The sequence below is a fragment of the Typopeltis vanoorti genome, chromosome 1 (assembly GCF_054136105.1).
Source record: "Typopeltis vanoorti isolate ZY-2024b chromosome 1, IOZ_Tvanoo_1.0, whole genome shotgun sequence".
Classification (NCBI taxonomy): Eukaryota; Metazoa; Arthropoda; class Arachnida; order Uropygi; family Thelyphonidae; genus Typopeltis; species Typopeltis vanoorti.
In genome coordinates, this window is record NC_143549.1 from 20,969,522 (window position 1) to 20,997,286 (window position 27,765).

The window sequence follows — 27,765 nt, forward strand, 5'->3', positions numbered from 1 at the left end:
ATCTGTTTCATGATGGAGTTTCCAATATGATAATATATCATTCTGCAAAGTCTTTGCTATAATGAATTACTTTGAAGTAATTCATTATATGCATTATAGCATGAATTGCTGATCTAAATGCAGTCAAATACCTATGAGATATTCAGTAACTATCCATTCAAGGACTTTGGGTTGCACTGCAGACATCATGGCTGCAGGTTCAATTCAGTATCACCAAGCATGGTGGATATGGGCTATTATCTGTGTGAAAGTCACTAATGCAGATGTTCATAATTCAGTATCGTGTAAGTGTACAGTTCATTATTCATTACATACTGTTCTTTGTATTTTTTTATTATTTTAAATTAGTAATGAACTGTTTCTAATTTTGTTTGGGTCATTTTGTTTTGGAACATTGTAGAGCTGTATTCAGTTATTGAGTACCTTTTGGTTCAATTTACTTTAGATTTATTGTGTGTACAATTTAATTTGTACTGTTGTTTGTTTTCAGCCTTTATTGGTATGTTTATTAAGAAATTGTTTTGTAATATAGACAATAAGATAACATTATTTCTCATGTCATATTCTTTAATGACTCAGAAATTTAGAGAATATATGATGAGCAACAACTTGACAGCTCGTCTTCAAGGAAAGGCTGACTTAATGAGAAGAGCTTTAGGATTTGAGGGCGATTCTAAACCACAGTCTTCTGGTTCATCACCTAATACTATACCCCGACCACATTCCCTCCCACACAAAGCACGCAAAAAAAGAATTGGAAGAACACCTTTAGTAGGACAACCAAAGTTATTTGGTGGTAGCTTAGAAGAGTATGTGGAGGTATGTATTTAATTTTTCTTATATTGATACAGACTATTTTGATACAGATTTTCATTTGCTACTGTAATATAATGGTACAGATCTGATTTTTGAGTGTACAATTTTGTATCCCTCATTTAAGCAAGAACCTTGCAGAAAGTGCAGAGAAAACCAGTTCATTTGAGTTGTTTTATGACTTGAGCAGCTACTCTTATGAGGAAATGCTTATTTTGTATTGCTTATCTAAGAAACAAGTTGAGTAAGAAGGGACTTGAAATAAAATTCATAAAACTATTAAGGATTGAATTATAAGAATATTTTTATATTTTCCCTGTAATCACATACTAGATGTGCATAGTTTTAACTTAATTTATTTTCTTAGATATATTTCTGTTGGTGAAATCATAGTTCTCAGAATAAACTTCTGGAAGGTATTGTGAACAGGAATTCATGAAGGGTAGTGATTCAGTCTAACTTGGAATTCATTATTAAATTCAGCATACTACTACAATTTTCATTCAGATATCACAGAAAGATCTACAAGGAAGAAATGGAGGAATTTTTTAAGACATTAGAAAAAAGCAGCTGGCTCAATGAAAAAGGAAAAGTTGGTCCTTGTTGGAGATCTACACAGCAGATTAGGAATTGATTGTCAGACATATAGAAATGTTTTGGGAAAAATTTGAAGAAAAGCATCGAGTTAATAATAATGTTAAATGCCTGATAGATTTCTGTTCAGGACATAGATTAGTTATTACTAACACCATGTTCCAACATAAAAATGTGCACAATTTCACATGGAGAGAAAGATACATGAAATAAGAAAAATCTCATTGACTACACTCAATGGATAAAACATTAGATACCTTCCCCCTGCCTAATAGTGTGTTGATCTTCCTCTAGCGTGAACAACAGTCTGTATGAGGCATTGATGCTGGAGAGTTGCCAGAGATAATTCCAGCCATGCCTGTTGCAGCATTGTCCACAACTGTGCCTTAGATGCCTGCCACAGATACATAGATCTGGTGTCTCCCTCTACATCATCCCAAAGAGATTAGATTTAAATACAGGACCTTGGAGGCCACTGGATGGCTAGATGAGTGTTCCTCAAGCGATGCCTAGGTGGTTGTTGCCCAGTGGGGCAGCACATTGTCCTGTTGAAACAAACCATGATCTGCAGGATGTGCAAAGGCCATGAAAGTGTGTAGGTGATCAGCCAGCATATTTTAGTAGATCGTAGCATTTAAGGATCTCTCCAGACAAACTAAGGGACCTAATGTATCACATGAGAAGGCTCCACAAACCATCACAGAGTGGACCTGGTAAAATGGGACATGGCCTCATGCTGTCAACACCACACCCACTCCCTCCTGTCAGCTTGATGCCACTGATAATGGGGTTCATCAGACCAACAACTCTGATCCACTCTGCGGAGGTCCAGTTTTGATGGTCCCGTTACCAGACGAAGCACAGTGCCCAATGAAGAAACTGTCAACAGTGGTACAGGATTAGAGCTTTGGCTCCCGTAGCCCATGGTATGCTGTACTGTTCACTCATTTGCACTTCTTTTACTTCTGACATTGAAACTGGGCATGATTTACTCCTTGGTTGTTCCTACAGACCAACCGCTGCTGCCCTGCAGATGGTCTGTAGGAGCTTGGACAGTCAGTCGGCCATGGTCATCAGTGGCATGTGGTCAGCTGCCACTTGCTCACAGGACTTACTCATGGTAGAACCTTGATATGGTTACCCTCAAGAACCCTAGGGTTCTTATCATTTGTGCGATAGAATGACCCATCTGTCTTGCTGATAATATGTCCGTGATCAAAGTTGCTAAGATCACCACATTTATCCATGTTTGTCAATTGCATTACATTATTGACTGTGTTCGGTTTGGCTACATTTCGTGTTGTGCAGGGGATGGCAGTGTCAATTCCCCATCATCCCTATCTCTGATGTTTTGTCCATCAGAGATAGGGTGTATGTTATAGTTCATAGTGACATTTTTCCACTGATTCAGGTCACAAGAGTGTAGAGAGGATTTGAAATGGGAAGTTTCTAGCAGGATAAAATTGAATTTCATATTCAAATGAAGCATGCATAAGAAAGTTTTAAAATGAATCAAAGTTGAGCAGCTTTCAGAGGTGAATTGGAAACTCAAATACACAAACATCATTGAAGCAAAAATGTAAAAATTTTAAAACAAGTACCAAATCTTGGAGATTCATTAGCAAATCCTAAAGAATTGATTCAGCTAGAGAGACATGTTGTGAAGTTGTCTGTAAAGATAGAAAAATCAGAACTACATGGTGGACTCAGGAAGTTAAAGAGTCAGTGAAAGAAAGAAGAAAGTATATTGAAAGTCTCTGGCAAGTAAGTCAGCTTGTGCACAGCTTTTCAATAGCCTCCAGAAAATATTTTGGAGGCTATTGAAAAGCTTAAAAATGGATGAAAAGTATACTGTAAAAGGAATCAGAGACAATAAAGGTGACATGAAAACTGCTAAATGAAACAAGCAGTGATGATAGCACAGTGGTAAAAAACACTGACCAGGCATGCAGGCAGGAATACATATCCATACTTGAAGTAGAAAAAGCCATCAAAGGCTTGAAATGTGGAAAGGCAGCTGGAGTAGATGATATTCGACCAGAAATGCTGAAGTATGGTGGTATAAGAGTCTTACAGTGGCTGCACTGCATAGTTCAGAAAGCCTGGACAGAGGGACGAATTCCCGATTATTTGGAGTAGAGCTCTCATAGTACCCATATATAAAAAGGGAAATAAAACTGAATGTGAGAATTGCAGGGGTATTTCCCTGCTGAGTGTTCCTGTCAAAATCTATGCAAGTATACTCGAGAAACGGTTGAGAAGAATTGTGGAAGAAAAGCTTGGTGAAGAACAAGCTGGATTCAGGCCAAACAGAGGCTGTCAGGATCAGATCTTCACTTTACGACAAATAGTCGAGAAAGCATGGGAATATAACAAAGATCTGTATTTAAGTTTTATCGATTTGGAAAAGGCATATGATAAGGTGCTAAGAGAGAAGCTATTCAATACGCTGCAGTTATATGGTGTCAGTGGGGCATTATATCAAGCAATACTTAGTCTTTATTTGAGTTGTAAGTCAGCAGTTAGAATTGAAGGAAGTACAGGAAGATGGTTTAATGTTAAATCTGGTGTGAGACAAGGATGTACATTATCCCCCCTGTTATTCATTATCTATATGGATCACATTTTGAAGGAAACTGGTATTAAACATGATATCAAAATTGGAGATGTTGATGTCAGCTCTTTGCTTTATGTGGATGATGTTATACTTCTAAATAAATCCGCTACAAGTCTGCAAGATTCTCTGACTAAATTGAATAGCTGTTGTAATAGATATGGTATGAAGGACAGCAATAAAAAGACAAAGGCAATGAAAATAGGCAGAATCGTTGAAAATGTCAACTGTGTTGTGAATGGAGAACCTGTGGAACAAGTAAAACATTTCAGCTAGTTAGGCACGATTTTTACTGAAGATGGTAAATTAAATATAGAAATAGACAACAGAATCAGCAAAGCTGGTATGGTGGGAAGTCAATTGAATAAATTCATATAGAATAAGAGAGAAATTAGTCGGAACACTAAATTAGCTGTATACAAGACAGTGCTCAAACCAGTTTTAACTTATGGATCTGAGAGCTGAGTCAGAAGTAAAACACTTGACCAAAGACTAGGGACCGCAGATATGAGAGTCCTGAGAAAGATTATAGGTGTGAACATATGGCATCAATGGCAATATCATATTAAAAATGAGGATATTAGGAAAGAACTTGACATTGTCTGCATCCAGGAATGCGTTAGCAGAGCTAATCTCAGGTGGTATGGTCACCTAAACAGAATGGGCGAGGAAAGATTAGCAAAACAAGTGTTCTCTGCCTGGTTGGCAGCAAAACGACCCAGAGGAAGACCAAGATATAGGTGGATCGATAGGGTACAAAGTGCCTTAGACGATAGAAATATAAGATCTGAGAATGTTGGAGTCTTGACAAGTAACAGACTGATTTGGAGGAAAATTGTAGATAGGAAGTTAGTAATGATATAATTTTTTCATGTAGTACTATCATATCCTGTATACCCCTTGTGGGTACATGGCAGGAATTTGATGATGAAAACTGAAGATACAATATTGTAGATGTCTAAAGTAATTACTCTAGACATTAATTAATTAACATTCAGATTAATTAATTATTTACCAAAAGACTACTAAATGAAACGAGCACTGTCAGCATGTGGTAGAAAACTCCCAACAAGAATGCAGCCAGGAATACATATTCATACTTAAAGTAGAAAAAGCCATCAAAAGCTGAAATATGAAAAGGCAACAGGAGTAGATGATATTTGACAAGAATTGCCAAGTATGGTTATGAAGTGGCTGCACTGCACAGTTTAGAAGGCCAGGACAGAGGGACAAATTCCAGATGATTGGAGTAGATCTCTCATAGTGCCCATATACAAAAAAGGGAAATAAAACTGAATATGAAGAATTACAGAGGTATATCACTACTGGGTGTTCCTGGTAAGATTTTATGCAAATATACTTGAGAAATGGTTGAGAAGGATTGTGAAAGGTAAGCTTGGCGAAGAACAAGCTGGATTCAGGCCAAATAGAAGCTGTCAGGATCAGATTTTCACTTTACAACAAATAGTTGAGAAATCATGGGAATATAACAAAGATCTGTATTTAAGTTTTGTAGATGTGCAAATGGCATATGACGAGATGCAGAAAGAAAAGAATATTTAAAATGCTACAGTTATAGGTGTCAATGGGCATTATATCAATACTTAGTCTTTATTTGATTTGTAAGTTAGCAGTTAGAATCGAAAGAAGTACAGGAAGATGGTTTAATGTTAAATCTGGTGTCAGACAAGGATGTATTTTATCCTCTCTGTTATTCATTATCTATATGGATCGCATTATGAACGAAAGTGGTATTAAACCTGATATCAAAATTGGAGATGTTAATCTCAGCTCTTTACTTTATGCAGATGATTTTATGCTTTTAAATAAATCCAGTACAAGTCTGTAAGATTCCCTGACCAAATTGAATGAACTGTTGTAATAGATATTGTATGAAGGTCAGCAATAACAAGACAAAGACAATAAAAATTGGCAGAAACATTGAAAATATCGACTGCATTGCGAATCAAGAACCTAAAGAACTAGTAAAGCATTTCAGCTACTTAAGCACAATTTTTAGCGAAGATGGTAAATTGAATAGGGAAATACACAACAGAATCAACAAAGCTGGAATGGTAGGAAGTCAACTGAATAAATTTACATGGAATAAGAGAGAAATTAGTGAAAACACTAAATTAGCTGTATACAAGACAGTCATTCATCTTCAAGGCCCACCTTTCCTAATTGGGTTATGGGGGCAGCAGCAGCTGTAAGATGAACTTCCAGTGGTCATGATCCTCCGCCACCAAGCTTAGGTGTTCTGGTGGGACTTCCAAACGTGTCCACCCAAGGTTTTGGATATAATCTATCCAGCATGTCCTTGGCCTTCCATATAGCTTCCCACCCTCTGGCTTGGCAAAGAGGGCCTGCTGAGAGAGCATTTCTTGTGGCATTCTGACTAGGTGCCCGTACCAACGTAACTGTGATCTCTCAACATGGAGAGATCCTGTTTCCTCAATACTCAACCAGTTGAGTATTGAGGGTTTGCCAAATTGCAGAGCTTCTGACTCTGTCGAGTCTTGTCAGACCCACAACCCCTTGAAGGAACCTCATTCCAGCTGCTTGGATTCGTGTCCGCATTCTTTCGGTCATTACCCAACTCTCATGACCATAGGTGAGGATGGGGACATAGACTGTATTGAAACAGCCAGCTTCAGTACTACCGAACATCCAAGCTCCCACAGTATTGCACTTGCTGAGCCAATACGAGTATCTAGCTCTACATCCCACTTTCTATCACTCATGAATATGGACCCAAGGTATTTAAACTTCTCTACCTGCCTCAGTGGGATTCCACTCACATGTAGAATGCTCTAGGATGGTTGTCTTGAGACCACAAATGTCTCAGTTTTGGCCACACTGATCTTCATTCTGGCTTCTGCACAAACAGCTACAAACCTATCCAGGGTCTGCTGGAGGTCATCTGCAAAAAGCAGACGTTCAATGCTGCAACTTCCAATTCTGACACACTCACTTCTTCGGCTGTGCCTATCAATCCAGTCCATAAATATTATGAAAAGGAGAGGTGACAGAACACACCCTTGGCAGAGGCCAACGGAGACTGTGAAAGGTTCAGACTTTGTGCTGTTTACTCTCACACAAAACTCTGGGCATTTATACAGGGAGTTGATGGCAGCTAATAGTTGGTCATCCACTCCATACTCCTGTACTACTTGCCAAAGCTTATCCCGAGGAACCCGGTAATATACCTTCTCCAAGTCCACAAAACATGTAGACATTCTTGGCATATTCCCAAGATTTCTCAAAGACTTGCCTTAAAGTGAAGATTTGGTCAGTTGTGCTTCTACCAGGATGAAAGCCACATTTTTATTCCTGGAGCTTTGACTCAACTACGCTCCTGCACCTTCTTTCCAAGCACCTAGCATATACTTTCCCAGGCAAGGTGAGCAGGGAGATGCCATGATAGTTGGTGCAATCTTTCTGATCACCCTTCTTGAAGACTGGTATTATTATGCCTGTCTGCCATTGCTTTGGTGCTCACCCAGATATCCAAGCAGCCTGACACACTCGTGTCAGCCAGAGAACACCGTCTTGATTTAAGGCTTTTAGCATTTCAGGCCGAATTTCATCATCACCAGCAGCCTTGCCCGATTTTAGCGATTTTATTGCTAAATGGACCTCTTCTGCTGTGAGACTAGTTATCTCCCCGAACTGCACCTCTTGGATGTCCACAACTGCTGGGCCACCTGGGTTAAAAAAGCTCTCAAAGTATTCCCTCCATCTTGGAGGATACCCTTCTCGGTTATTAAAAGTGCACCATCAGAGGCCTTAATTGCCTTTGCTTTGCACAATTTCCTCCCTCGAAGGCGGAGGATGGTCTGCCAGAATACTTTGTTTGCATTTGAATAGTATGAGTCTAATCTTTCTCCAAAGGACTCCCAAGCCTTCTGCTTCTGTCTTTACTGCCTCAGCAGCAGCTTTTCATGTCTTAGCATACCAGAAACGCATCTCAGGTGACCTGACCCTAAGCTATGTTAGGTAGACTTCCTTTTTTGCCCAGACAGCTTTTTGGACCTCTTGATTCCACCAAGGTGTCCTTTTCTTACTGCCCGCTGCCACGCCAAACTGCTTTCTGCCACAGCATGAGAGTGCAGAGGCAGTGATAGCTGTTCTGAACAGCTCCCACTCCTCCTCAACATCTGCAGTATGCTTGGGGATCTCTTTGAATCTGGAGGAAATGTCATCTGCAAAATTCTTCCTCACAGCCTCATTTTCCAGTGCCTCCCATTTCACGCGGTATAGCTGCTTAGGCCTACCAGTGTTGATGGTAGCATCTAGTTTCTGAAGCTGTAGAGTGCAGACAAGGTGGTGGTCAGTTGACAGTTCTGCCAAAAAGACAGTGTTCAAACCAATTTCAGCTTATGAATCTGAGAGCTGGGTTAAAAATAAAACACTTTACCAAAGACTAGAGACCACAGAAATGAGAGTCCTGAGAAAGATTAGGGACGTGAACAGATAGCATCAATAGCAATATCATATTAAAAATTAGGATATCAAATAAGAACTTGACATTGTTAGCATCCAGGAATGTGTTAGTAGAGCTAATCTCAGGTGGTATGGTCACTTAAACAGAATGTGAGAGGAAAGATTAGCAAAAGTGTTTCTTAGCCAGGTTGGCAGGAAACAGACCCAGAAGAAGATCAAGATGTAGATGGATTGATACAGTAAAAAGTGCCTTAAAGGACAGAAATATAAGATAATATTGGAATCTTGTCAGAATGGAAAAAAATTATTGATGAAGTTAGCAATGTGTAACTTTTTCATGCAGTACTATCATATTTATTCAGTACACCCCCTGAGGGTACATACCAGGAATTTGATGATAATTATATTAAATCTTATTATAGCAAATTATACGCTGCAAAAAAATATTCTTGTGATCTTTAGTTTGCTATAGAGTCAACTGTAGTAATTTAATTTTATACAGTACTTTTTATTTTATTTTTTTTATTTTGGAGTTTATTTTTGATCAGGAAAAAATATACTTTGAGGTTCATAATTTGGAATAGTATTTTTGTTTTAAATTTTTCTATAAAAGTTTAGTAAGTAATGCTTGTTTTATTATAAAGCTACATGACTCAGTTAAGCTTAAAGACTAATAAATGTACAATTTAGTAAATGCTTTACTTGATAAATTTTACTTAATATATATATATATATATATATATATTGCATAATATTGAGCATTCTTATAAGAAAGAGAAAATTGTGTTGTAAAATCTTCTAAATTACAGAATAGATTTTTTTTTATGCAAAACTTAAAAATCAGTATAAAAATGAAAATATGATCATATTCTTCTACAGTCAGATTACAGGGACTTAAGGGTCAAATCTAGATGACTGAGAAGAAACTCTATATAGCATTTTAAGAAATTCAGAGAACCAGATGGAGATTTTGACCTAATGTCCAATCTTCACTTCCTTGTGGTGCTGTCTATTAATGTATATATATATCTATCTAGATACTGAATAAGCAAGAATTTTGCTGGCCTTGTTGTCTGAGTGGGTTCTTATCTTGGCATGAGCAGAGACATTTTGTGGTTGTCTTCAGGTGGGAGGTGAATTTCATTGCCCAGTTCAGGACCACCATCTCTTTTATTGGAAGTGTGAAATGGCTTGAAAAAATTCCATGTTTGGCCTCTAGAGTGGAGCTTCCAAATTATAGAAAAAGGAAAAAAAAAAAAATCCTTCATGCAACCATGGCACAAATGTACTATAGGTTTACAAAATCTTTTGTGCATGGGTACCATATATATATATATATATATATATGGTATATATATATATATAAAATGCGATTTAGTTGACCAAGTTGTATTCTGCATTTAACAGGTCGAATCATTCTGATATATGTATAGGAAGATTGATTTGCTCGATTGATATACATTTATTAAAAAATATTGAATGACTAGAAACCGAGAAAAATTAAAACAAAGTTTAATAGCACAACTAGTTTCAGCCTGCATCAGCCTTCTTCAGGTGCACATTACAAAAGAAATAACCAGTAAAACATAGAGGAAATAACTGTAAACAACATGGAAAGTTGAAGTCTGCGCATTCAAAGCTGTTCTCTTGTTAGCTTCATTGTTGGGCATATGCATGCATGTAACATCTCGCGAACGCCAGTATTTGATCATAGCACAATGACAGTCTGAAAGGTTTTAACTCAGGTTGTTGTTGAGATGTAGGGAGTTGAGAATAATTTCTCTTGATTCTATTATCTTCTTTCTAATTCGTCGTGGCAACGGAAAATGTTATCAGACTTGTCCCATAGGACTGTATAGTTAAGGTTTTCTTCGTTAGAATCGGCCGAGAACAGAACATGACTAGTCAAAGCACTGGTTCGCATTCTCCTGTAACTGACGTCTCTCTTATGTTCTTCAATGCATAACTCACTCCATTTCTCTGTTTGGCCAAAGTATGATATATCGCTGTTGCACCAAATCTGGTAAACACCGAGATATTTAAGGTTGTGATGTCTAGGTTTCAGATGGCTCACTAAGCAGCGGATTTTTGGAAGAGGAGTAAATAAAGTTCTTATGTTGTATTTCCTAAGAACTTGGCCAATTTGGGTGAGACAGAGCTTATGTATGGTATAGAAATATTACCTTTCACCCTATTGGTCTCTTCATTATTGCAAGTGGGTGAATTTAATAGGTATTTGTCAATTGGTTTTTGTGAATAACCATTTAGTTGAAAAGTAGACCAGAGAAAAGTGAGTTCTTTATTAAGTTCTATCTTATCATCAAGAAGAGAGAGCGAGCACGATGTCTTAGCGTAGAAAACAGTTTGGAATCAATCTTTTTTAGACACTAGGACATCGTGCTCACTCTCTTCTTGATGATGAGATAGAACTTAATCAAGAACTCAATTTTCTCAGGTCTACTTTTCAACTAAATGGTTATTCACAGTTGTGTTATCAAACTTTTTCATTTTTCTTGGTTTCTAGTCATTCAGTATTTTTTAATAAATATATATATATATATATATATATATATATTAAAATTTCGTTCACATAATCGAAAATCCAAACTGTTAGAATTTGGTTGTTTTACAGAGAGACAGCAGATAATTAACTCCAAATCGTGACTTAAACTCTTAAAGTTTAGAATAGAAAAATGTTTGTACTCTCCTGATAACAAAAATACAAATCTTACTTTTTCCCACACAAAGTAAGATAAAAACACACCAACAGTATATCCATCAGCATGCAAAAACACGCCGTTGAGTCATCTGTGCAAAAGGATCATTTTTGAAGGAATAAATATATATATATATATTTTTTTTTTATTTTTTTTATTTTTTTCATATATATATATATATATATATATATACACACACCGTAAGGTGCAAGGGGGTGGAATGCAGGATATTATGATAGTACTATATGAAAAAGTTACATCATTACTAACTTTCTGTCAACAATTTTCATTCAGAATTAATCTGTTATCTGTCAAGACTCAAATATTATCATATCTTCATATTTTCTCTATCCTAAGGCAATTTTTATTGTGTCAATCTGCGTAGATCTTGGTATTTGTTTCTCTGGTGAAACAAGTGTTCTTTGCCCTACTGGCAAAGAACACTTGTTTTACTAACCTTCCCTTTTCTTCACCTGGCTATACTATCTCTGAGATTGGCTCATTCCTGTTTGCTAACAGTGTCAGTTTTCTCCTAATATTCTCCCTAATCTTTCTCAGAAGTCTCATATCTTTGGTCTTCAGTTGATCATGTGTTTTATTTCTAACCCAGCTCTTAGATCATTTAGGTAAACTTGGTTTAAACACTGTCTTATATACTGCTAGTTTAGTGTTTTGACTAATTGCTCTCTTATTCCTTCTTCTCTTATAAACTCATTCAATTGACATCCACCACACACCAGTTATACTAATTCAGTTGTCTATTTCCATATTTAATTTGCCATCTTCTGAAAATAGCTGAAATGTTTTACCTGTTCTATGGGTTCTCCATTTAAATTACAGTTGATGTTTTCATTGTTTCTGGCTATTTTTTTCCATCTTTTTATTGCTGATTTTCATGACAGATTTATTGCAGCTGTTATTCAGTTTAGTCAGGGAATCTTGTATACGTGTCCTGGATTTATTTAGAATTATATCGTCATCTGTAGAAAGGAAAGAACTGAGATCAACATCTCCCATTTTGATATCAAGTTTAATACAACTTTCTTTCATAATGTGATCCATATAGATGATGAATAACAGTGGAGATAATGTACATTATTGTTTCACACATTATTTAACATCAAAACCATCTTTCTGTACTTCCTTTAATTCTATCTGCTGACTTAGCAAATAGAATTAAAACAAACCCAAATATAGACCAAGTATTATTTGATATTAATGTCCCCTTTACACTATGTAACTGAAGTGTTACATGGTGTAATGGGCATCATCTCCACAAGGGTGGAGATGATGCCCAGTTTCTGAGGCATCATCTCCACCCTTGTGTTGGGAAAATTCAACCAACTTAAATAGGAGTAAACTCACCAACCTCATATCAATTCACAAAATTAAAAAATGTTGTGATTAACAAATCCTCACACACACTTTCTCCTGCAGAACTTAGTGTGCTCTCAAAAGCTCTTAACTTCGTTCCTTCTCCGAACTCCATTCCTAAAGAACTCTTTCTTACAAAAGTTGAAAAGGCAGCTGCACAGCTACCAAAACAAACTGTGAATCTACTTAGGATCGATGCCATCTTTACCATAAACAACAGTCGTTGCTCTACAGATAATCTATCTCCGACAGAAAGAAAAGCAATATACCAGCTTCGTAACAACAATGACATTATTATCTTACCTGCTGATAAAGGGAATGCAACTGTAATCTTAGACAAATCTGACTATCGTTCAAAGATTAACAACTTATTAAGTTCTGATACCTATTCTATTCTAGAAAGTGATTCCACAAGAGAACTTCATAACCGTACAATCTTCTGAAATCAACTTCTGAACTTCCTAGACACACAAGACTATCTCTCCTCTCTCTCTCTCCATCCCCTCATTCCTCGTTTGTACAGCCTACCTAAGATCACAAGGCTGACACTCCTTTAAGACCTATTGTCGAAGGTATTGACTCACCTACGTACAATCTGTCTAAATATCTTGCAGCTTCTTTAAAACATCTAGTTGGCAATTCCTCCTCCTTCATCAAAAACTCTGAAGATTTCATCTCAAAAATAAAAAATTTAAATCTCATAGACTCTGACAGAATGGTGAGTTTTGACATCTTGTCTCTTTTTAAGAATGTATCTACAGATGAAGTTCTGACTCTTCTTAAGGCTCAAGGACAAGGTTTCTAAGAAAATATTTGCTCTTCTAACTCACTGCATCAATTCCGGCTATTTCTGCTATGAAGATAAAATATATAAACAAACTAGCGGGTTAGCTATGGGCAGCCCTCTGTCCCCAGTCTTACCTAGCATTTTTTTAGAAGATTTTGAAGAAAGAGCTATTTCTATAGCTACTTTAAAAACCTAAACTGTGGTTATGCTACATTGATGGCATCTTCCTTATCTGGGAACATGGTTTAGAGGAACTTCAAAACTTCCTAAACCATTTAAATAATCAACATCAGAACATTAAATTCACATCAGAATTAGAGATTAATAGCGTTCTTCCCTTCTTGGATCTAAAGATTATTAGATTACCTGACTGTCTTAAATTTTCAATTTTTCAAAAAACCACCCACACTGATAGATATTTGCATGGCTCTTCTCATCACTTCCCTCCTCAGAAACTGGGCATCATCTCCACCCTTGCCCATCAAGCAAAATGTCTCACTTCCACAGAAGAAGACCTTGAAACAGAGTTTAACTTCCTGAAAAACACCTTCTTAAATCATGGATATTCATCTCGTAACATCACTAAACGTTTGAGACCACGCCAACAACCTCGACAAAAAGATGAATCCAACCCTATCACTCATATACAGTTACCATTTATCAGCTCTCTTACCCCAAAACTATCTAGGATCATGAAGAAATTCAACATAAAGACTGACTATACTACTCTGCCAAAACTTCATTCTTTTCTGAGTCGACCAAAACACAACCAACTGCATTTTCCTGGTGTTTATAAAGTTATGTGCGACTGTGGTCGGCCTTATTTTGGCCAGATAGATAAATCTGTTTCACTTCATCTTGAGGAACATAGACGTGACATCTCCTACAGTAGAACACGAGCAAGTGCCCTTTCCAGTCATGTTCTCTTCTCTGCAAACTCTAACCTCGAAGAATGGCCATACCAAGTTGATTGGGACTGTGCAACCAATTTATATATATTCAAGGATGAATTTGAAAGACAAATTATAGAATCAAAAGAAATAGTTCTGTACCCTTCACACTTGAACAACAATCTAAGCTACAAATTGCTTGATTCCCATAACGCAGTAATCCAATACTGGCGCTCTAAAATTAGCTGTCACACACATTCTACTCATGTCAACAGTAGCACACAGTCACCTATTCAAATATGACTGTTGCTATTCTGCTTCTTTTTATTAAGCTGGAAAGTCCATGTTTTTTACCTTGTTATTTTTATAAGTCTTATGTTATTTCTTACTCACCTGAAGAAGTCGGAACACCGATGAAACTAGTTGTGATTTATTAAAGGTTTTTGTTATACTTTCTCGGGTACTAGTCAGTTAAATTTTAATTTTATAAATATATATATTGTAAATTAAATAATATGGAAATAGACAACAGAATCAACAAAGCTGGTATGGTAGGAAGTCAATTGAATAAATTCATATGGAATAAGAGAGAAATTAGTCGGAACACTAAATTGGCCGTATACAAGACAGTGTTGAAACCAATTTTAACTTATGGATCTGAGAGCTGGTTTAGAAGTAAAACACTTGACCAAAGACTAAAGACCGCAGATATGAGAGTCCCGAGAAAGATCAGGGGCATGAACAGATGGCACCAATGGCAACATCATATTAAAAACGAGGATATTAGAAAAGAACTTGACATTGTTCACCCAGGAATGCGTTAGCAGAGCTAATCTCAGGTGGTATGATCACTTAAACAGAATGGGCAAGGAAAGATTAGCAAAACAAGTGTTCTCTGCCAGGTTGGTAGGAAAATGATCCAGAAGTAGACCAAGATATAGGTGGATTGATATGGTACAAAGTGCCTTAGACGATATAAAAATAAGATCTGATAATGTGGAGTCTTGACAAGTAACAGACTGATTTGGAAGAAAATTGTAGATAGGAAGTTAGTAATGATGTAAATTTTTCATGTGGTACTATCATATCCTGTACACCTCTTGAGGGTACATGTCAGGAATTTGATGATGATACATCACATTGGTTTTCATTTATATAATCTGTGTGAAGAGGTGTCCAATGCATGATCTGCCAGTCTAGACTTGCTGTAATAATGGTAAAAAATGTAACTTATTTTCTCCAAGGCTGGGGTAAATACCGGTCACTGAGGACTGTTATCCTTTAAAAAATACAAGATGGCACAGTTACTTTACATTTAACAATATAAGGCAGGATTGAATTCAAGTTCATTATATTTTCAAGATTATGATCCACATTGGGGTTAGATCAGTAGTTTAAATTATCAGAGATATTAAAGATGTTTTATTTTATTTATTTATATAACTGATTCTGTTCCTATCACTTACTTGTTTAGCTAGATTGGTTTTCTAAAGAGTGATAGGAATCCCCATAAGTTTGCAACATTGCTTTTCAGAAAATTCTGTTTTTCCTTATCTAAAATAAAACACACAACTTGCTTAAGATGGCATTTAGTTAATCTATAATATACTAGCTTTAGTTTCTCCATTCTGTATAATCAACTTAGCAGCTGCAAATAATGCTTGTATAGTGGTCTAGTTTTACGTATTACACCTCTTATTGTGTGACAGAGAGTTTCTGCTTATTTTTCATGAGGAAGAATGTTATTATTTAAGGCAAAGCTTTGAGACTCCTTTCACCAGAGATGAATTTGTAGTTTAAACCTAGAATTTTTTCCAATTTTGATTTGTTTGCTTTTGCTAAGTAATGTATCAAATAGTAAAGAAGAAAGTAAGCATAACCTATCAGCAAAATGGAAGGCTTGTTATTATTATGAACACTAAACCTCCATGGAGTCGAAAGACTCATTGCAGGAGATATGTACAAAGCCCATCAAAGATGCTTTAAACTCATTCAATGTGTTTGAATTCCACTCACTGACCACTCTATGCCAAACAACTGCTCCATGTGCCCTTGTTCTGCCCACTCCCATTCTAAAAAATTTCTTCCACATTAACTTGTTAATAATCCCTTGTGCAGAAGGAAAATCATAGGTGAAAGAATCTTTATTTTCCCACCATTATTCTTGTATGAATTTGTTGAAATAATTTGAATCTTTAGAGAAATCTAAAAAATATATAAAATAGCAGATTTGCTCATCATAAAATTTGTTTTGTATATATCACAAATATTTTTTCTTTCTTTATTATTTTTTTAAATTCAGGCTACTAATCAAGATATTCCTCTGATCATCAGAAGCTGTATTCGTATAATTAATTTATATGGTAAGTCAAACATTTTTATGTAGAGTTTATCTTGCTTAAATAAATGGATATTAAATGAATGTACTCACGGTTCAACTGTGAATAATGAGAATTCATAGTTCATGAATTTACTCATTCTCACAAAACTTTTGTTGTTGTCGGAAATCTTATATCAAACTTTGCTCAATTTTAGAACATGCCAGTTAATAAGTCCATACAGAATTTTTGTTGCTAGTATATACTATAAGTATCCAAAAAAATAATAATAATAAATAAATGAAAATAATAAAAAATCTAACAGTGTTTTGTGATGGTTCATATTGAAATCGCACTGTCATATAAAAGGCTGAGGAGGAGAATAAATGGCACGTGTATGTGTAAACTGGAATGGAAGAACACATGAGGAAGAATCAGTGAATTGGGGGGGGGGGGGTGAACAGTGAAACTCTTCATTACAGTTGATGGAAGTTTTTTCACTTGGCTATGCTAAATTATATATTTGGTTTAATCCTTTATCCAAGTGTAAGCAAACAAGGTTTGCACCTGAAGTATTTTCAGGACTGGGGCAACTTGTGGCAAAAGTGGAATAAGTTCTCATCACTTGCCTTAGTATCCCATAATGCAAAGCACATATCCTTGCAGACATTATAATGCTATGTATTAAGGGAAAGGTTAGCTACCCAGACCGGTTTCGACCTTTATTGAGGTCTTATCAGTGGGAGCCACACCCAGAGGTGGTGATACTAAGGTGGAAGTAATGGAGAAGTTATATTTCCATATGACTTCTCCATAGTAGCACTACACGAAAAGGTTACATTATTTCTAGCTTGCTATTGACAATTTTTCTTCAATTCAACTTATCTTCATCAGATTCTGTATGTTCAGTGGGTGGAATGGGGATGTATAAGATACTGTGATAGCACTACACAAAAAGATTAGCTTCCTATTGATAATTTTTCTTCAATTAGACTTATCTTCCGGGTTCCAGTATTGTCAATCTTACATTTTGGTCTTGTAAGGCATGTCTAACTGCATCAGTCCATCTAGATTTTATTTTGTCTCTGGGTCTTTTTCCTCCTTTCAGACATCTGTTTTACTAATCTTTCCAACAGTGTTCAAAACATTTGTAATTATTTAACTAGGGAGCAGTACCTCTATTTATGATAGAGCACTAAAGTTCTGTAGGTTGGCCACTGCAGGACCAAGTTAGATGGCACAGCATCGAGATACTAGCTGGCAACAATATTCCTTCTGCTACTTAATCTGCAGAATCATGCCTGGGGGAAAGTGAGTATAGCTGTGTATGCAAGGACATACACAGCTATACTCACTTGGACTTGAGTCGAGACACTCAGTATGAGAGTTACATTCACAAGTTTTTTACCCTGCTGTTTGTTTCTGACATAACCTACCATGATAAATAATAGCTACACATTAAAAGAAAAAATTTCTCTCACAATAAATCACATGATAAAATATGCACACAGAAATCAAAAACCTCCCAAAAATTAGCAGATGAATCACATCGCCTGGTACAAGACCACCACTCCACTTATTTGGAGGCCTGTAGTGACTTGAAAAAGTGCCATGTTTGGTCTCTAGAGCAGGATTTCTGACTATATAAAAATAAATTTTATAAAAAAAAAATACAAAATAAGATATAAAATTGATAATAAAAAAAATCATTCTTCAAACATCCTGGAGCATATGCAATTCCATGCACGTGTGGCCTATCATACATTGGACAGACCTCTCGAAGTCTTTAAATAAGACAGAAAAAACATGTGGGAGACGTAAATCACAACAGAATAATTACATCAGGTTTAGCTCACCATTTTTCGACATCCAAATCATGTTATAGACTTGAAAAACAGTTCTATGCCTTACATGGAGGATGACTACAGACACAGAACTTTTAAAGAATCAGCAGTGGTGCTATGCACAGGCAGTAATTTAAATAGAAATCAGGGTGCTATTCTTAAAGACATATGGAAAAATCTCATCAATTCTCTCAGCCTAACAGAACTACAATTTGCGAAAAACCACACAAGGCGTGGTCATGTATTGGATTCTGACTAACGCATGCGCATGTCCAAATGAGAATTATCAAATGTGATGGTCTAATAGGTACTAACGCTTCTTTATTCATGTAACTTGGTGCATTTGTATTTACACCAGTACAGCCTTGATCTAGACAGTAACTAGTGAAACTGGTTGGCAATTTGTATTTTATTCATTAAATCATATGGTCCCTTATTAATAAAGTTTTCAGTTTTAATGCATTAGACCAAATACGAACAATTTAACTTCAAGATGAAACATAAAGTACGGTGCTTTGAAAGGACAAATGCAAAAAAGCTAAGTTACAAAATAATTACCTTACATTTCTGAAGAGATGCAAAGATTTTTCTATCATCCTGAATTTCTTAGTTATTAAAGGACATATCAAATCTGCAATGGCCAAAAGAATTTACTACAAGACTTCATTAGCACTTATCAAAGAAAGGATACAACACATCAGGTATGAACTTAACATTATTGACGCGAAGTGCTGACAACAGGTCGATGATATATCTAACAGTTTGGACTACATGACTTGGAATAACCTAGACCACTTATTACAGAGTAGCTACAAAAAAACTTTCAGGAAGAGTAAAATCACACAAATTAAAAAATTTGAGTTACTTTATAAGAAGAAATACCAGTCACAACACAGTCTCCTAAACAACAGTCATTTTCAACTTATCTGATTACAGGCTTTCTAATCATGAATCTGAAATCCTTGAAAAGGGTTTCAACTTTTCTGTCACACCAAATTACATTCCAAAAATTTATTTCATATGTGGGATAGAAAAAAGTCTTTATCATCTTCCAGAGGCCACATCCAATGATATCAGATTCAACAGTGCGATTATTCTTGCTTTGGCAAAACCACCAGTACCTAACACTACTCCATATAATAAAAAGGCAATTTACGGAACAACAAAGATATTGTAATCACTAAAGCGGATAAAGGCAATTCAACAGTCATTCTAAACTCGAAAGATTACTTCGATAAGATCAACTTGTTACTATAGGACAGTACCACTTACCAAGTCTTAGATAAGAATCCCATCATGAGTAATGATCTTGAGACAAACACTCTTATCCAAGAAACATGACCAGTTGGTCGGAAGAACTAAAAAGACAATTCAAATTCTTACACCCCATTACTCCACACCTTTATGGCGCGCCGAAGATTCACAAAACAAACATACCGCTACGTCCAATTGTGGATGGAAGATCCTCACCTACCTACCTACTAGCAAAACATCTTGCAAATTTAATGAAAGGACATATCAGACAAACAGAGACCTATATTAAAAATTCTCAACAATTTGTTGAAAAAATTAAGACAGTCACAATTTCACAAACTGACATTATAGCAAGTCTAGATGTTGTGTCCCTATTCACCAACGTTCCAGTCGATGAGGTGGTCAACATTCTAAAGGATCTCTTCCCTCAGGACATCACCCATTTGTTCCATCATTGCCTGAAATAAAATTTCTTCATAGTAAATAGCATTGTATACAAACAATCAGAAGGTCTAGCCATGGGTAGCCCCCCTGTCACCACTATGCGCAGACCTATTTATGGAAAAACTTGAAAAAGATATTTTTTCCAACATTTCACCTATACCTTCGATATAGTGGAGATATGTCGATGACATGTGCATCATATGGAAAGATACCATGGAAAACCTTCTAGTTTCTTAATAAAATCAACACACACTACAGAATAAAATCAAATTTACTATGGAACTAGAGAAGAACAATGAACTACTCTTTCTTGACATACTGGTGAAGAGAGAATATGACAATGTCCAACTGTCCATTTACAAGAAACCCACAGATACAGGAAGATATCTACATTATTCATCAAACCATCATCGATCACAAAAACACAGCATCATTCATATGCTCCGCAATAGAGCCTTAAAGTTTATTTCAAAAGAAGATGATGTACGGTTAGAACTGTCGCAAGTAGCTAAGACTCTATCTCTGAATGGATACCCCACCAACATTTTAAATAAATTTCTATTCAAAGGCCTCCAACAATGTGTAACTGATTCCCAATATGTGTCCACAGCAGTAATTCCATATATTAGTATATATCAGTAATTCCATATATCAGTATCCACAAAATTAGCTAGAATGTTAAAAGCTCATAACATCAGAGTGGTTTTTAAACCAACTACTATGATCAGATGGGTCTTAAGATCACCTAAAGATGAAGTCCCGTTCTTCAAACATCCTGGAGTATATACAATTCCATGCACGTGTGGCCTATCGTACATTGGACAGACCTCTCGAAGTCTTGAAATAAGATGGAAAGAACATGTGGGAAACGTAAATCACAACAGAATAACATCAGATTTAGCTAACCATTTTTCGACATCCAATCACGTTATAGACTGGAAAAACAGTTCTATGCCTTACATGGAGGATGACTATAGACACAGAACTTTTAAAGAATCAGCAGTGATGCTACGCACAGGCAGTAATTTAAATAGAAATCAGGGTGCTATTCTTAAAGACATATGGAAAAATCTCATCAATTCTCTCAGCTTAACAGAACTACAATTTGCAAAAAACCACACAAGACGTGGTCATGTACCGGATTCTGACAAACGCATGTGCACGTCCAAACGAGAATTATCAAATGTAACGGCCTAATAGGTACTAACGCTTCTTTATTCATGTAACTTGGTGCATTTGTATTTACATCACTACAGCCTTGATAATGCTAGACAGTACCTAGTGAAACTGATTGGCAATTTGTATTTTATTCATTAAATTGTATGGTCTCTTATTAATAAAGTTTTCAGTTTTAATACATTAGACCAAATATGAACAACCTAAAGTCCTATGAGAGGTACCCTCTGTGGACACTTTGGCTAGTCTAAGTTTAGGTTGGTTTTTAAAATCTCCTCCTGATCCTAAATCAAAGTCTTTTAAATTTGTATTTGTTGTGGTGAAGCATAGTAGTTTTCTTCCATTTAATTCTGTACAAGGTATCCCAGGCATGGTCAGTCAGACTTGACTGACCATACCTATGGCAGCACATGTATGTCTTATGTTTTTCTAGGCAGATGATAGCAGATCTTCCAATTTGACTATAATAAAAGTTGTAGGAACAAAAAACTTTGTAAACATCTGGAACAGAAAGAGAAGGTAGACAATCCTTGGGAGAGTCGTGAGAGCAGCCAACTTCAGATGAGGTTGAATGCAGTACAGAGATTGTACTTTTTTGAGTTCTGGCTGTTTTTTTCTGAGTTGGTCCAGATATAAGGAATAATGATAGCATTACTATATTCAGCATGATAAGAGGGATGTGAGGAACAATTACTTTGTTGATCATTTTGATGTTATAATTATCAAACAAGAAGGTCTGGCAAATAAAGGAAAGTTCAGCTGTAAGAGAAGACTGAGTGGGACAGTAATTGGAAGCTCTATTGTCAAGGGTTTTTATAACACCATATTTCTGAGGGAAGAGGGGGAGGGATGATGGGAAAAGTTTCTGTATATATATATATATATATGTGAGTTTTCTGTAAACTGAGAAGAAAGGATTCCATTGGGAAGACATGTGATTAGAGTATCTAGAAAAGGCAGGCTATTGTTATTTTCTTTTTATATGGGGGGGGGAGGGCTGCCTGTTGAGATGGTGGCAAAAGATACATCATCAATGTATCTTAGGTTTGAGAATAGCAGTATCAACAGCATGTTTTTCAAAATGTTCCATATAACTGGCTAGGGGAGAGCCCATGGCTATACGTTTCATCGGTTTATAAAATGGTATACTTTCCAAGTGAAGTAGCCAGAATAAATGGTAAATGTAAAAAGATCAGTGATATCTGGGGTGGGGGGGGGGGCATTTTTTATTAAATTTAAAGTGTCAGAAAGAGGGATATTGGTAAAAAAAAACGGGGGAGAGGGTGGATAACATCAAAGCTTATTATGCTGTCTTTTTTTTTTTTTTATTTCATCATTAATTTAGAGTTTGCTAGATATCCAAGGTTTGATTCTTGCTTTCAAACTTATCCATTCTTTTTTTTTTCTCTAATATTATTTAGAGGAAAAAAAATTGTAATATATGAATCCCACAGTTCACCCCTCAAAAAACTACTTGATTTTGATTCTTTTCAAAACTTCTATTTGTCTATGTTTTTAATACATTTTTTTTTATCTTTCTCAAAACTAAATAATTTCTTATTTCAAATCTCCTGTTTACACGGGTTATCCCGAACCAGCATGAAAATATCACTGTTGATGATTAGAGAGTGAGTAGGACTTTTCTTGTGTTTTCTCTCTCTGTGTGTTAATTGCCCAGGTGAATAATGCTAAATGTTTAGTACATAAAACTAGCATTCCATTCTCACTTAAACTAGTTAAATACTCGATCTATTCACAATTGTATGAGCAGTTGTCTGTCAACTGCTCACAATACAACATAATATTGTTTATTATGTTGTATTGTGATGCTTATTATGTCATGTTACTCATCTTCAATTTTGTTGTATTTCAAGTTGTTCCAGTAGACAATTTTTCACTGTTTGTCAGATCTGTGACAAAAACAGTGGAGGCCTTGTTTAACTGAACTTGAATAATTTACCAGATGGTGTCAGAAAAAGATTGCCAGTAGAACTGTTCAAACCAAGATAAGTTTTATTTTCTGTAATATTGATAAAAAATTGTATGCATTTTGATGAAATTTTATTTATTCATGATAGAATGCATAGTAATTGCCAAACCTGCATCATATGGTAAATAAAAAATGGTAGTGAGAACAAGAACGAGATATGTGACATGAAAATGTGGTGAGCAGTGTAGATTTTTGAAGATGGTCATTGTTGTAAGTTTGCCAAGTATGTATGTGTGCAGATGGTGAATGTTTTTTGAATGATTGAACAAGGGAGGTGAGAGGGCATGGATATGTAGAAAGTATATTTTGATGGACTGCGAAGTATTAAATTGTCAAGAGCAACTCACTTAATAGCATGAGTTATGCTATTAAGTGAGTTGAAGAATAACATGATTAAGATTAGAAACAAGATAAGCCATATGCAAAATGCAATTATACATTAGATTAGGGGTCACAAACTGGTGGCCCATGGACTGGATATGGCCTGCAACCTTAATGACGTCTTTTCTAAAAATCAATGTTTCTAACATCCTGTGGGGATTAAAACATAATTTAGCCCACTTTCCTACACTTAAATCGATTTCTCGAAATAATGATGCTGAAAAGTTACGTTCCTCGAATTGAAAATTGAATTTGAAAAAAGATTTTCTGATTTCATTCAGTTTGAAAATGAATTACAGGTAGCTCTTCTATGATGGGTTATTTATACAATGCGGTTTTGATATAATGCGCACTACAAATTGTAGTGTAATCCTTGTTCAACACAGTACTTATACAACACAGTTCTGATATAACACAGTCTACAAATTGTAATAACTTTATTTTTTCATATATTTTTCATGTGCAACAATTAAAAAATCAAATTTTATCTTCGTTAAATTTGCGCCTGCCCATATTGCGTATGTAGTTATAAATAGCGAATTTATATTAGGGGAAATACCCTTTAGCATGCATATACATCAATTGTTTACCATATAAGGTGTTTATTGTTGAACGTTGTCTTTGTTTTCTGCCAGGAAAGCGCATTACAATTATTATAACTGTATTAATCTCAAGCTGAGCATTTTATTTTCTGGTGAGTTACATACAATATGTAATGCTTTTTTATGTAAAATTTTATTTTTACAGTAATAGCCACTTAGAGGACTTTTGCAATATGGTTGAAAATGAAATTAGTGAATTAATTGATGGGGAAATAGATTCAAATTAAGTGGAACTGGTACAATTAATAGATGACCTCGAACCAAATGGCAAAAGATTCCAATTGTGATGAATCATTAAAGAATTCAGTTTAAAGAAATTAGCAGAAGAATTTGACTTGGCAAGAAAGTTAGGAAGTTATTTAAGGATAATGATCCCTCAATAGAGGGATAAAACTGAATGTGAGAATTACAGAGAATCACTGAGTGTTCCTGGTAAGCTTTGCAAGTATACTTGAGAAACGGTAGAGAAGAATTGTAGAAGAAAAGCTTGGTGAAGAAAAAGCTGAATTCAGGCCAAATAGAGGCTGTCAGGATCAGATCATCACTTTATGACAAATTGTTGCGGTATCATGGGAATATAACAAAGATCTGTATTTAAGTTTTGTAGATATGGAAAATGCATATGACAAGGTGCCTTCAGTACGCGAAAACAGAAGCTGTTTTCAGAACGCTACCGTTATATGGTGTCAATTATATCAAGCAATACTTGGTCTTTATTTGACTTTATTTGACGTGTTGAAATTAATTAAGTGGAGATTGAACTGCCCACTCAGTCTCCAAAAGTTAGATAGGGCTAAATGGCCTCGCCTACTCCCGTATATACGGGAATAAAAAGGCGTTAGCTGATTTTTAAAAAAAAAAAAAAAGAGCCTGTGTAGCTCAGTGGATGTGGCGTTTGCACACCACCGCGCTTGGCCGCACGAAGGAAGACTTCATTTCGAGTCTAGTCGGCGACTAGAGGAAATTTTTCTAAGCCTTTTTTCGACCGGTTCCCGAGTTAGTTGATCTCTGGCACGGGCAAGCAGGTTTTTCCTCCCGGAAACTCGGGTTTTTCGTCCTGTAAACTCAAGAAAATCGACCGTAGAACCCACATTATTTCAGACATTAAATATATTGTGTTAGGGTTAGGGACCACGAGATGGCGGCACATTTGAGCCGTCTCTCTTCACTGCGTACCGCTTAATTAGTGATAGCTTTGGGCCATCTGTCTCTGATTGGGTACCAGTGAAGATTGAACTGCCCACTCAGTCTCCAAAAGTTAGATAGGGCTAAATGGCCTCGCCTACTCCCGTATTCGGGAATAAAAAGGCGTTAGGTGATTTTTTTTTTTTTTTTTTTTTTTTTTTTTTGTCCTGAGCAGAAATCCAACAAATATTTGCCATTATTATTTGCTTTGCTCTTTTCTCCAAATTTTCACAATATATTTTTGTATGTCTTGCAATCATTTCCTACTCTGCTATTTAGATCCCCAACAAGGACCAACTTTTCCTTTTTCATTGTGTCAGATGCTTTCTCTAAATCCTCAAAAAATTCTTCCACTTCTATCTTAGTAGAACCTTCTGTGGGACCATAGGCACAAATAAGTCTCATTGTCCAGTTCCCCATTCTGATATTTGCCCACATCACTCTACTTGAGAATGCCTGCCATTCAAGAAGATTAGCCTCGTATTTAGTGTTGAATACAATGGCTACTCCTTTTCCTTGATTGTCATTGCCTGTATATATCATTTTGTATTTATTGCTCGGAGAGATCTCACCAGTTTTTATCTTTTTTGTTTCAGTCACCACTATTATGTCTATCTGGTACTTATCTAATTCCTCAGCTAGCTCCATTTCTCTGCCATTCAGGCTTCTTATGTTGATAGTACTGATCTTTAACTCTGGTGATGTTGAGTTGGGGTCTGAATATATATATTCAGATATATACAAATCTGAATATATATATATAATATGAGCTGTAGAATTTAATTTGATATTAAATTAGGTGTGAGACAAGAATGCACCTTATCTCTACTGTTATCCATCATTTATATGAAATGGATCTGGAAGGTCGCAGCAAACCAGATATTAAAATTGGAGACGTTAATTTCAGATCTTTATACACATGATGTTTTACTCCTAATTAAATCCAGTACAAGTCCGGATGATTCTTTAACTAAATTGAATAACTCTTGTAACAAATTTGATATGGAAATCAGCAATAGAAAGACAAACAAGATATGCAGAAACATTGAAAACATAAACTGCATCCTGAATGGAGAACTAAAAGAACAAATAAAACATTTCAGCTATTTAGGCACAATTTTTAGTGAAGATTGCAAATTAAATATGAACATAGAAATGAAATGAGCAAAGCCAGTATGGTAGGAAGTCTGCTGAATTTATATGAAATATGAGTGGAATTAGTTAAAACAATAAAATAGCTATACACAAGATTGTTCAAATCACTTTAACTTATGAATCCGACAATAGGGTTCTGCAAACACTTAAAGACTGTAGACTACAGATACGAGAGTTCTGTAAAAGATTAGGGAAGTGAACAGATGGCATTAATTAATTATATCATATTAAAAGCAAGAATATTAGGAAATAATTATGTGAAGATTGTTATGTAAAGAAGATTATTTTATTTCTTCATTTTATGTTGTGAAATAAACTATTTTAATTTTCAAATTAAAACATAAATCCCATATAGTTTGAGGAAAAAGATTTATTAGGAAAATCAGTTAACATTTTCGTAATAAATTAGTAACTAGTAACAAGGGAGTTCTTATAATTCAAGATGAAAAGGTTAAGCTCAAATTATTTGTACTGTGGTAACATTGTTATTGTTATATCAGCACTGAAGAAATTAATAAACACACACTTAGACTGTGGAAATATGTGAATAAATGTTGTAAAAAGAAGAATTTCTCTATTAATGAAATTTAAGTAATTGCTTGCAACTGGGGTTTATTTACATGGAACTAATGAAAAAATAGTAGGTGTAGCTTTATCTCAAAGATTGTTTCAAACGACTCGATAATTCTGAACAGTTTCCATTATATTGATTGGTAATTTGTTTACAAAATTTCAATTCATTTAGTTCTGTTGTGGGTGTAATATGAAATTTAGATATTTGAGAATATTACAAAGAAAATTTTTGCATTATCTCCTTTCATCTCTTTTGGTAGGATTGCATCATCAAGGAATCTTTAGAGTATCTGGATCTCAGGTAGAAATCAATAATTTCAGGGAAACGTTTGAAAGAGGTGAGAAAATAAGATAAATATACCTAATAAACGATGTTTATATGATAACATTTCTTTGGTATTCTATCAATCATAACATGCTTCATCTAATTAGAGATTTTTTGATAATAATTACTACATTGTAATGCAGTGATTATTATCAAAATAGTAGGTTACTTAAAAGTGTGAAAATTGGCAAAATATTATCTGCTTTTGAACATATCTTAATTCATTGTGGTGATGAAACTACAGGGGGCATCAATCACAGATGATGAAATTTTCAAAATTTAT

General features: G+C 35.5%; 1 protein-coding gene across 4 annotated transcripts in view; it reads left to right on the top strand.

The window, feature by feature from the left end:
- Window positions 1-27,765, top strand: part of LOC150109823 (SLIT-ROBO Rho GTPase-activating protein 1-like) — a 564,129-nt gene that overhangs the window by 357,976 nt on the left and 178,388 nt on the right. For all 4 annotated transcript variants that reach the window (XM_090396844.1, XM_090396869.1, XM_090396853.1 and 1 more), the window contains 3 exons: window positions 580-819; window positions 16,538-16,598; window positions 27,418-27,495. In XM_090396844.1, the coding sequence (XP_090252970.1) occupies window positions 580-819; window positions 16,538-16,598; window positions 27,418-27,495 (379 nt within the window). The remainder of the gene's footprint in view (window positions 1-579; window positions 820-16,537; window positions 16,599-27,417; window positions 27,496-27,765) is intronic.